General features: G+C 30.2%; 1 protein-coding gene across 2 annotated transcripts in view; it reads right to left on the reverse strand.

Annotated features, from left to right (window-relative positions):
• The window catches only part of LOC118205969 (uncharacterized), a 118,936-nt gene that overhangs the window by 50,172 nt on the left and 56,591 nt on the right, over positions 1-12,173 (reverse strand). For both annotated transcript variants that reach the window (XM_085815498.1, XM_085815499.1), the window contains one exon: positions 2,546-2,677. In XM_085815498.1, the coding sequence (XP_085671624.1) occupies positions 2,546-2,677 (132 nt within the window). The remainder of the gene's footprint in view (positions 1-2,545; positions 2,678-12,173) is intronic.

Here is a 12,173-nt window from a genome sequence, read left to right on the forward strand (position 1 = left end):
AGAAATGATGGTATGGGAAAATTCTCAGAAGTAACAGATTCCATAATTAGTTTCCTGTGAATAAGAAAATGTCTGCCTAATAAAAATGTGTTCATAATAGTTGAGGCAGTGTTAATTTAAGAGCAATTTTTTTTTACAGTTTAAATACTAAGAATATGCCTCAAAATGTTTTGAAATGCCTTATAAAGTCCCCAAAATGTTCTAGAAACAAAAAATGAAGGAAAAAAAAAGCATATGCTATTCAAATCTGGTCCTTGATCATAACTGTTAGTTTTCTTGGAATAAAACATTAATCCAAAAGTACAAATGAGTTTTTTATATTAATATATAATTTCAACATCACTTATTTATTCCGAGTGTGCAGAACACTCTAGAGAATGTTACTGAACAATGGAACGTGTTTTCATGGGATCTTTCTTCTTTTAGAAATCCTTTGTGACACAGAACAGCTCAAGTCTGTTTTTTTTGGGGGGAAAGAGGGTGGAGAAGAGAACAATCACTTTTAAGAAATTTTTTGCCTCGGATGTAAGATAATCCCTTGTGTGTGATTGTCAGTTAAGAAATATTTCATTATTTGTTTCCTCTGGTTTTGCCTAAATTTATCACTGTGCTATTTTCTCCCTAAGCTTCATTCTCAGACCTTTCATAGTCTAGTTTCAAACAGCAACTTTACTTCGTATCTTCTTAATAGAAAATGTAACTGTTTTTCTAGTTGAGAACTTAAAAGCTCTAAATACTGCTTATAAATTATAATAATTTAGACCTTAATAAATTCAAAATGTTTTATATTTTGTAGACACAGTCATATCCCCATATTCACAGATTCAGCACCCATAAGCCACGATTCTAGCATAAGGAAAAGTTCTTTGAAGTACACAATGACTTATGCTCAAATATGAAACACAGCCACTGAAACAAGATAAACATTTTAGTCTGACAAGTAATCATGACTACATGAATGTGCATACAGATTTCTAACAGATATATTTAAATGGGAAGAGGGATGAAAATGGTCTTCTTTGGAGCTTCATGTATGTTCTTAGATTACAAGTTGCTCCCCATAACTATAAAATTGACAGCAAGGAATAATTATCAGTGGTCAAAGCATCTGTCTCCTCTTCCCCCCCCCACACACATATTTGTCTACAATTTCTCTAGCTCTGGTTTAAACAATATTCTTGTTTTCATTAGTAACATTCTATCAAAGCTTTCATACCCAAAATTTTTTTTCATTTACATTACAGTGGCTTCATAGTGTAAGAGCTGTGATGCTAACAGTGTTCTAAATTTAAAAGAAACCACAAATCTTATCCATTCATGATAAAGGAAAAAACTAGATATGTTAGAAACAGAAGGAAAAAAATATATATATATTCAGAATCGCCAGATTTTATCGCAAAAATGAATCTTCAATTTATGACTACAGTTGAAGAATAAGGGGGGAGGGAAAACTCCTGTTACTTTTTTTGTTCTATTACATACTGCAAAAGTTACTACCAAATTGTAAGATAAACTGCTAATGAAAGTGGATAAAATCTTAAATTTAGATTGGAAAGTATGAATAGTAAGGAAAGTACCCTTTCACACGGTGTTAAAAAAAGTGTATTAGAAGAGAAAATCAAGAAGCTTTTTACAGTAAGCAAAACATATATCTATGGACAGGTTTAACACTTACACATGTACCATTTGCAAAGCATTAGTACATGCAGGGTTTAAATATCTCCTTTCAGTTAAAAACATAAAAATCATACAATGGCTGGTTACAAATGGGGGGAGGAACCTTTACAGGTATTACAGGGATCTATTTTAGTGCTAATCTAGAAAATGAATCATAATTTAGTAATTTTCTATTAACTGACTCCTTTCTGTCAACTTTATCACATTCTACTTTCTCTTGTGAGCATTCTTTTAACTTTATTGGTCAGAACAACATATATTTGAGAATAAATACTTATCTTACTGATCAGTGCTTAGGCTTATCCCACTTCGCACACACATACAAAATAATAATAATAATAATTCTGAGTGGATTATAAAAATGCTTCTACACCAATAAATCTATCCCCACCCATCCACGACAAGAACATATAAAACTGATCCTAAAATACTGATCCTGAAAGCTACACAGAGAGCTAATGCATTAAATAATGCGTTGGTTTGTTTCATTTAATTATGGCAAAGCACTTAAGAGTTATCTGTCTAAGGAAGGGAGGGCTAGCTTTGTGGAGGATTTCCTAACGGGAACTGGTTCATATACATTACACTAGGAGAAAACCATGAAAATGTACGTGCAACCAGCCCTTTGCTAGGATTCAAAGCCCTGACTGAACTACCTGTATTCAAAGACTTTACTGCTGGGACACTAGTGGGGCACATTGGACAGTGAGTTCACTTATTTATTTGAAATTCTTTCCAGCAAGGGGGATTTTTATCTCAATGCATGAGTTTATAGATTCTGGTTTGAATAGAAAATTTTGAAACTGACTATATATAAAAATCAGCACTAATGGATCTAAAAAAGTTTCACTAAATAAGCATAAGCAACCTGAGAAAGAGATCTGCTTCGCTGATGAGAGGAAGGTGAATTAACACTGTCACTGGAGGAGCTATTAAGACTGCTGATGCTGCAAGTACTTGATTTTCTGGATCCTACAGATGTTGGTGAACTAGGAGGAGTCTACAATAAAATAACATACATATTAAATCAAAGACAAAATTATTTTATTATAAAATGTAATTTAGTAAATTCTTAATGAAAAAGACAACTGAAAATTCTTATTTCCCTCAAAATTACTTCTATTCTTATCTTCAATAGTGCACAAAAGATAGTATCAGGTGATTTTTTTGAGGGGGGGGTGTAATTTATAAAAATTATGAGCAAAAATTATTAGATCTTCAGACTAATTTTATTCTTATTTTTTTACACTGAAAAATTATTAATACATTCCTTTTCCGAATTTTTCAGACTATATATATTTGTTTACAAAGTTCATTCAGAAATAGGACATTTTACACAATTTATTTTAAGTGTTAAATATTTTTAAATGGTCCATATAAGCACTTCGAATTTTCCATTAAGATAAAAAACCAATCCTCTCTTACATTTATGTTTCAAAAGTTTTCATCACTTATCTCTGAAATTTATTAAGATCTCTCACCTAAATGAAAAGCTTTATTTTAGTAACTTAACAATTTAAAACATCATTATGGAGTATTTATTATTTTACACATTATTGTTTTTAAACTACTCCATTTAATTATCAATAATAGATTGATTAAATTTGCAGGGTTCGTACACATTTCTGCACACAGAAATTAAGTACTTTTAAGGACCATTAATGAAAAAATTAAGTACCTATGAGCAAATGGGAACTGAATAAATTCAATTAAAAATATTATCTATGCTTGAATTTCACTTTTGTTATACATTCCTAAAAATAAAATAGATCCCTAAGTAGTATGCATTATTACTAAACATGAATTAATTAGCATAATTATTAATAAGTTTGAGAAAAAAATAATTTTATGCAATTTATCAAGTGGTATTAAATATTTTACACTTATAATAGTTGGACAAATTTGAAAGAAGATATGTGACATTTATGTTTTACTAAGAGTTAGCTTTATGTTGATTTTTTTTATGTCTCATTTTGTCACATACTTGGTCAATCTAGAGGTTTAGTAAATAGCAGGTAGAATTTATGTCAAACGGTATAGGTTAAATGAGATCATAATCAGCATGATTCATAACAAGAGACTGAATGTCTAGAGAGAGACCTGCTGATTAGAACAAACCTGAAAGGCCTGATGTAGGCACAGTTGGCAAGTGTTAAAGTCAGTCAGGCTCTTTTTGATGCAGTTAGTGTCGTAGTTTCGTGTAGCTCCAGGGGTTGTAACCCAGTTAATAAATTTTTAAGGTTCCAATAAGCCATTAAAGTATCAGAAGTGATAAGTTGTTTTGTATTAATTTTAAGTCTCACTAGATGCAAAGAATAAGTTTTACTTGAATTTTTACATTTTTGTATTTTATCTTGTGACCACAGTGAGTATTAATGAAAGGCAGTAACTCGCTTTAACCGCTTCCCTTACAAACTTTTTTGAAAAAAATTGCAAAAAATCATCACATTTTTTTATTTTATTATTAACAGAGTTGCCACTCAAACAAGATAATGAAATTCCCTGACTTTTCCAGGTTTTCCAGGTATGTTTTGAGAAAATTCCAGTCTATCCGCATAATGTACGTTGGCTGTACTAAGAGGTAAATTAATTATGGTATTACTTGTACTGTTTAGCAAATTCACTTAATTATTCAATAAATCCCAGAGGACATTTATTCTTAATTATTCTTGGTACACTTTGTTTTATAATTTTGTTTACTTTTCCACTTAAGAAACTTAATAAAATTTAAGATATATACATTAGGTAACAATTGTATGTTTTATTTAATTATTACTCATGATCATCTCCAGTTCAACATGAGGCTAATCTGGTTCTTATAAATCACAACGCAATGCTAAAAGTTAGGTTAGATTTTAGGTAAATTTAATTTGTGTGAGGTGTCTTCTTATAAGTCACCTTAACACTTGAAAACACAAATATAATTATAATAGGAGTTGTTTTCTCCACTGAAGATTGAGATTAGAATCTGCCCAATCTGGAATAAAATAAGTTTTTTTTTTTTTTTTTTTTTTTTTTTTTTCAGACATTCTGCAGCTAAATGAAAGAAAGAAATCTATTTAGTGATATTTTTTTACTAAATTGAGGTATTTTATATTTATTTTGCAGCATACATAAGGAAAAAATATGAGCATTAAATTTCGTGATGTCATCAAACTGCTAGAATTAATTTCAGGATTATGCCAGAGAAAATTTCTTGAAATTTGGAAATATTATTTACTAATGATAAATAAATTTAGAGGGAAGAAGCAACATTAAATGATATGAATAACATAAAAATAAAGATAATTATTTAAAAATTGAATTGGAATAATCAACGATATTTTAGCGAATATAGTTAGCCTAGATGACTGATTACTATTTTTTTATTTTACTGCAAAATGACAAGGTATTTATTAAAAAGAAAAGAAACAAAAAAAGATTTTGCGGTAAAATCCTAGTATACGGTACGGCCTTCGCATGATTTTGAAAATTGTCGCCAAGAACAAAATGACCCGTTTACTGCTTATCACGTCGTCAAATCCCGCTGTACCATACATGGAGATTATTCTAACCAAAGAACGTCTATGTAAAGAAGAAAAGGTTCCATACACGTAAATGCTTTTACGCAGCTAGAAAGCGGAGGGAAAATTTGCCAAGGGATTTGGTGACGGAACCTGGCGGCCAGAATTTCACTCTCCGCGGCGTGTACAGGAAATTGAGAAACACGTGTTAAGAAGAAACGTTCTTTGACAAAAAAAGAAAACTACGAAAATCCGTTTTTAAATTATTGCGAAAAATCCAAGAAGAAACATTTTATCAAAGAACATTTTTTCTTGGATTTTTCTCAATAATTTTAAAAACGGATTTTTGTAGTTTCCCCCCTCCCTCAAAATAACTAATCCATGAATTAATTTACTTGCACCAAAAAATATTTTATTTTCCTTTAGAGTTTAAAGAAATTTTAAACTATATTCATTTTATGAAATCTTGATAACGTGACCTTCGAACTTCGACACCGGTTTCAAGCTTTGGTGACAGATATATCGCGCATGCACAGCTGTTTCCTTCTATGATGGAACGGAGCCACGTCTGTTGCAGAAAGGTTTTCCTTCTTTACAATAAATATTTTTTTATTCTAACCTTCATGGTACCGTATACTAGGATTGAACCCATTTTGTTTTATACGAGGACAGGTACTTTCATGCACTGCACATGCGATTCTCGAGGCTACTGGAAACCAAAAGTTGCGTGAAACTTGCTTTGCCTTTCTAAAAGACAATCAAATCGGAGCTGCAAAAATTGGCTCCATGCCAGCTGCCCGAATGATACTCACGTGATACACAATTCGCCAAAAAAGTGATCTCTTCCGACGTCGGCGCAAAACTCGCCTTTTTTGGCGGGATCGTTGTATGAAATTCCCTGACTTTTCCAGATTTTGACTAAAACACTTAAATTGCCTGACTTTTCTCTGAATTTTTTGGTCAATTTCCGAATTCCATGACTTTTTTCGGTTTTCCCGGTAGCGTGGCAACTCTGTATTAAATACAACAAAACGAAACAGATCAAAATATGTAGGTTTTAAGTTAAATTTTTAATTTTTTGAAGGTGTAAAAGCAATTATTTTTAATATTAGTTTACTATCCCGAGTTATCTCGAGTAAATGAAAATAGTTAAATATTAATCTTTGTATGATTGTTTTTGAAACAAGGGACAACACAGAGTGATACCTGATGTTCTACACTGGTATCTGGTCTCTTTTCTTACTGCCTTACCGCTGGAATCTCTTTCACGGGAGCATAGAGTACACTGTCTCGATGGATTTGATTCCCCCCCCCACCTCTTCATAACCACTATCTGAAAAATCATCGCTTTCGCTATCTTGCATTATCAACATTATTTTATTTTTTTCCCAACGCATGCATCCTTCTTTATACGTTACTAATCCAGAAGCAAACATATACTATACAATAGGGAAACACGCGACCAGTCCCTCCAAAAGAACCGCACAACCAACAAAATTTGGCAAACTGCCAATCAAAGCTGAATATTTCCTTTCATTTCTTCCAGACCGAGTAAAACCGTCATAAAAGAAATCGTACTAACAAATTCTGCTTCGCCCGAGTTTTCTCGGGATAAATAATTAACTGCAATATATACGAACCCGAGATAACTCGGGATAATCAGGCAAGCGGTTAATATGTAGAGATAATTTTTAAGGGTAAACAGTTAGTTATCAATAATTAAAAAAGGTAGTTTAATAACCTTAGTCATTATGGATTTACATGACCACTATTGAATTTTATTTTTTAACAATATTTGTTAAAAAGCCCTATTAAAATCAAAATCTAATAAAATTTCACAGTTTAAAATACATGCAATTTATGACATTTGATTCTTAAATGATATTAGGATAATTACACATTAAAACTACAAAACATTTATGATTTGTAACAATACTGAACAAAATATTTATCCGTCATTTTAATTTGAAGCCTTCCCAGACATTTTGGCTAGTTTATATCGATTTCCTTTTCTTTAAGCATCTTTTCTAACAATTAGAGATTTGTCTCAATATACAAACCAATGTTCTTGCTAGTTTCTGCGTGCCTTATCTCCTAACTTGTCAACCTCTCTAAAATGTACCCATGAGGGTTTACTTAATTTGGTAAAAGTTAAATAGTCCAAAACACCCCGACAGACGTGAAGCATATTATTGCTATGTCTGAAAGTAACAACAATATCAAACAAAGGTTTAAATAAGCCTCTTGTTTAAAAAGAACTTAAAACATAAAGGCATGTTCTAATGCTAACAAAATCAATTACAGCTCACAGTGACGTAATTAAATAAGAAAAGTCAAATTCAAACTAAAAATGTGGACTAGTGGCCAAAGATTATACAATTTAATTTTAATTTAATCTGGCTCAATAGAAATGAGAAATTATAGTAATGGCTGAAATCATAAATAATTGAGTAATTTACATAATAATAACTGCATATATCTTTGAAGAATAATTTTCTTTAACACATTTCCTTTTCATTTTAGAACTTTTGGATTTAATTAAGAATTTCTGTTATTCTAAAAAACACTAAATGCATTTAGAATGTACAGAAAAAGCAGCTAATTGTATTTCTTTATTTTTTCTAAATTGTCTCTTTGATGCATGCGCGTAAGACCTTTACGGCTGGGAATATGCGTGTGCGCATGTGCATAATACGTTTACACATGCGCATTTAATCTATAACAGACGGTATAAGCTAAGCTAAAATTATCTAATTCAGTTAATGTTGCAGATTGCATTGTTCCTTAATCTTCTAATTGGATCCGACTTATTATTTTTTGCAGACTGTTAGAGCAATTTTATAAAAGTAAGCTTTAACTTTCGATTATGTCAAATAGAATTTCCGATATATATTTACTAATATGTAAAGGATCTACAAAGCGAAAGTATGTTTTGAAGTCCATTAAACAAAAAGTGGAATTGCTGCAAAAAATGGATAAAGGCATATTCTTCGTTTCTCTAACCATTCCAAAATCTGTTTATCAATTTCACGCTGCTCTGCGGCGGTGGGGGGGCAACGAATTGGAAGTTGATCTGTCAGCGCTATCCTTACCTTCAGGGCAGATGTTTTTATTTTATTTGGCTTATAATTCCTTACTAAATGTAGTATTTCATCTCGATGTACTCCGTCTTTGATATGATTTAAATCAAATTCCTCGTCATTATAATTTGCTTCCGATAGTGAAGAAAGTGACACAGAGGTTATTGAAAATGAAAAAATTTCCATTGACAAATTAGTCGGTATTCTCGACACAGCAATTATAGGACTTGAACAGCGGAACTTTGTAACTGAAGAAAAAATTATGTCTGTTTATAATATGTTCAGAAGAAGAAATTATGTTTTGTTTATAATTTTATGTTGAAATAAAGAGAAAGTATTATCACATAAAATGAAGCAACTTGAACAACTTCCATTGAAAGAAATGTTTAATAAAGTAAACAATATTAAACTTTTTTTTTTTTTTTTTTTGTAAATTTTGATACCCTTTAGATCATAATTGTTCTTTATTTAATAAATTACGGTTTCATATTTTTAATTTTATAATTTCTGCATGCCATCTTACCAGATTTAAACTGATGATCTATAATCCGGAATCGCCAAAGTCCCAACGAGTCCGGATTAAGGACTTTTGACTGTATTATGTTTTCATTGTTCTTCCAGACATTCTCCAAAAAGTAAGAAATTCATTGCAAACTTTCTGTAAAATACATCAATTACGTGTTGATACCATGGAGACATTTTTCATTTTGTCACATATTTCTTGAATCTTCTATAATCCTGGCTCTCTAAATCTTGCTTTCAAATCTTTCTAAACTTTCCGAGCTGCAATGTCTAAAATCCTAAAGAAAAATTATGCCTACCAACTCTGTAACAGCAAAAAGCCAGAAATTGTTTGAAAAAAAAGGGGGGCAAGAAAAAAATGTAAAATTAATTTTATAGAGAAAACTGTTGCATATTCTGAGACAATTATATGGGAAAAACTCTTACTATGAAAAAATTAAAAAGAAGACATTTTTAATTAATTACATAGCTAATTTTGCTTTTGCTAAGAGCTGTTTCATAAATTGTGCTTTATAGCATTATACCTTGTTTATTTTTCAGATTCAAAATATTGTATAATAAGTTGCCAAAATGAAACTTTATAATATGACCGCGAAAAATAAAAATGTTTTATTTTAATGTTATTTTTAAATATATTTTCAATACATTACCATTATTTTAATGCAATTTATCAATGCTATGAAGTTTTAAAAAAAAAATCATTGAAAATTTCACAGATCTCAGAATTAAAAATTTTTTATAGAAACTGATCTTAAAATCGCCAAAATGTTTATAAGTCACCAAATTTAGAACTGTTTAATAAAAGAATTCACATCTCCAAAAGCGAAAAGTTGCTTAAGGGCTCTTTTAGAAAAAATGCGTTTCTTTATGCTTATGTTTTCACTTTTTGCTTTCGAGTATCTCATCATCTATATTAGAAATTGAAAAAAATTATAAACCATGAATGCATTCAAAAGATAACCATATATGTCAGTGAATTGCCATAAATATTTCTGCAAAATGCTGATTCCCACTCAAAATGCCAGTTATAAAAAAAGACAGAAATTTCACATGATTAAAATTAAGGACCTTCTGCTGATTTTGGCCAAAATTAAGGACTTTTAAGGACCAAAAATCGATTCCAAAAAATCTAAGGACTTTTAAGGACTCTTAAGGACCGTACGAACCCTGATTTGGAAGACAAACTAAAGACATTCTGCTTTGCTAAACGGCAGAACACAAGAATTCAACATTTTGGTTAATGATAATATTTTTTTTAAGCCATCTATCTAGACTAGGTTGCTTCTAGATTCTTTCCATTCTTGTTATCCGCGAATTTTACCAGAAAAGGACTTCATATGTTAACATTAAAACAATACATTCCTTTTGAGAAAAATATATTTCAATGACTGCGCAGTCACTTTTGGCTCAGCTATATTTTAGTAAGGCTTTTGAGGCCGTACCAATATATTTTATAGTAGCAGATTGTAAAAGTATACTTCAAAAATTACACTTTGAAACAACAATATTTAATAAAAATTGCAGTAATTCAGAATTATATATAAAAGTAAAATGAAAATACACATAGCACATAGTTTCTATACATCACAGCTGTCAACCTTGAAACATGAAAAACACATAAGTTTTTACGCTGCATCACACAGAGACTTCATAAGGATTAAGGTCACTTTACAGTATATTACTTGGGCTTTAAACTAATTATAACATAATTCTGAGGCAAAACATATTAATTTAATATATTTTACCTAATTATACATTATTCTAATTTTTATTTTATTTTTTGACTAATTTCACTTGATTTTTGCACTTTGTTTTTCAGATTTCATATTTATAAAAATACAAACAGGAAAGAAAAGCTTTTATTTACAAAAGTACTTTTGCACACTGTTAAAAAAAATCTGATGTGTACACCACATGACTTGTACGGAATATTAAATTATATGCATTTTCCTTGCATTTCATTTTAAACTTATTGAATTAAATCTACTTCGTCAATAGTGCATAAACCACAATAGAATAAATGTACTCTTTAAAATTCACTATATTTGTTTATCATAATGACTCTCTGGCACAGTTCACTTAACAGCGGTACATCTCATTCATTTTATAACTCAGAATGCACCAAATTTATATCATCTGAAGAATTATCTAATTGCTGCCACTGTTCTAATTATATACTATAATAAATATAAAATGCTGTATAAAAGAAATTAAACAAAACAAAACAAAGAAAAAATGAAAAAGAAAGAAAACAGACGACTCAGTATTTCTCATTCAATTAATTCAGTTCTCCCTTTGTGACACGGCAAAAATACATAAAAACTCAAAATATCTATATTAAAAATTATGATGTAAATCTTTAACACTTATTTCCTTGAACAAATTCTAGAATGGATTAAGCATGATTTAATTCTCAATAATAAATGAAGGCATTATCTTTGCTGTTGTAAAGCTTAGTTTCTCAAAATTGGCAACAAATCCACTGTTCTGCTAAGCTACAAATGTAAACAAACATGGCCACCATGGTAATAAAAGAATTAGGCTTAGCCGCACTAAAAAAAACTTTTCTATTCTTGATAATTCCACAATTATTGCATGCAGGTAAACTAAAGGCATAAAAATTTTAACCAGAACAACATAATTCAATCACTTTTAAAGCAAAAAATGCACAATTTATAAACATATAAGAATAAAGAAACTGAGCTCATTGAACCAAGTAACAGAGAGTAACATTTATATAATTTTGGTGCTGACAATTGCTACCAAACTATGAGGTGACTATGTACATGTTATAGCAGTCCTACATACAAAATTTCAACATTCTCAATGCTATTCATTTTTTAATTATGCGAGATACGTACGTACACCACGGAAAATTCTCTTCAATGTTCATTTTAAATCAGTTTTATAATTTTTTTTGGGGGGGAAAGAGTCCTTTATTCTGTCCTTATGTGCAGATGTCACACAAAAGTATCATTAAATATCATTCGATAGCCGTCAAAATAATATTTTCGTTGATATATGATACCCTAAATTTTTCACGATTATAATACTTCCTTTTTACTTTGTACAAGGAAGTAAAAATTAGCAATTAATGTGAATATAATCATGTGGATAAACTCAGTAATGCTCCATCTTAAAATTGAAAGCAGTATTAAATACTAATATTTATTTATTAAACAGGATTTCAATCTTCAGAAAATCTTTTAAAATCCTCTTTACTAGTTTAAAAACAAATCAGGTCAAATAAACCAGAAAAATCACTTAGAAAAATTGATACTTATGCATAGTTTTTAATTTTCTTCAACAGTTTAAAATTTCTGGTATTATTCAGTTATCAGGACTGGATTCAGAAGTGTATGTATGTATGCACATGTGTATGTATGTACAT

This window comes from Stegodyphus dumicola, chromosome 4 (assembly GCF_044657685.1).
Source record: "Stegodyphus dumicola isolate Sdum_Otavi_A_Nest chromosome 4, ASM4465768v1".
Taxonomy (NCBI): Eukaryota; Metazoa; Arthropoda; class Arachnida; order Araneae; family Eresidae; genus Stegodyphus; species Stegodyphus dumicola.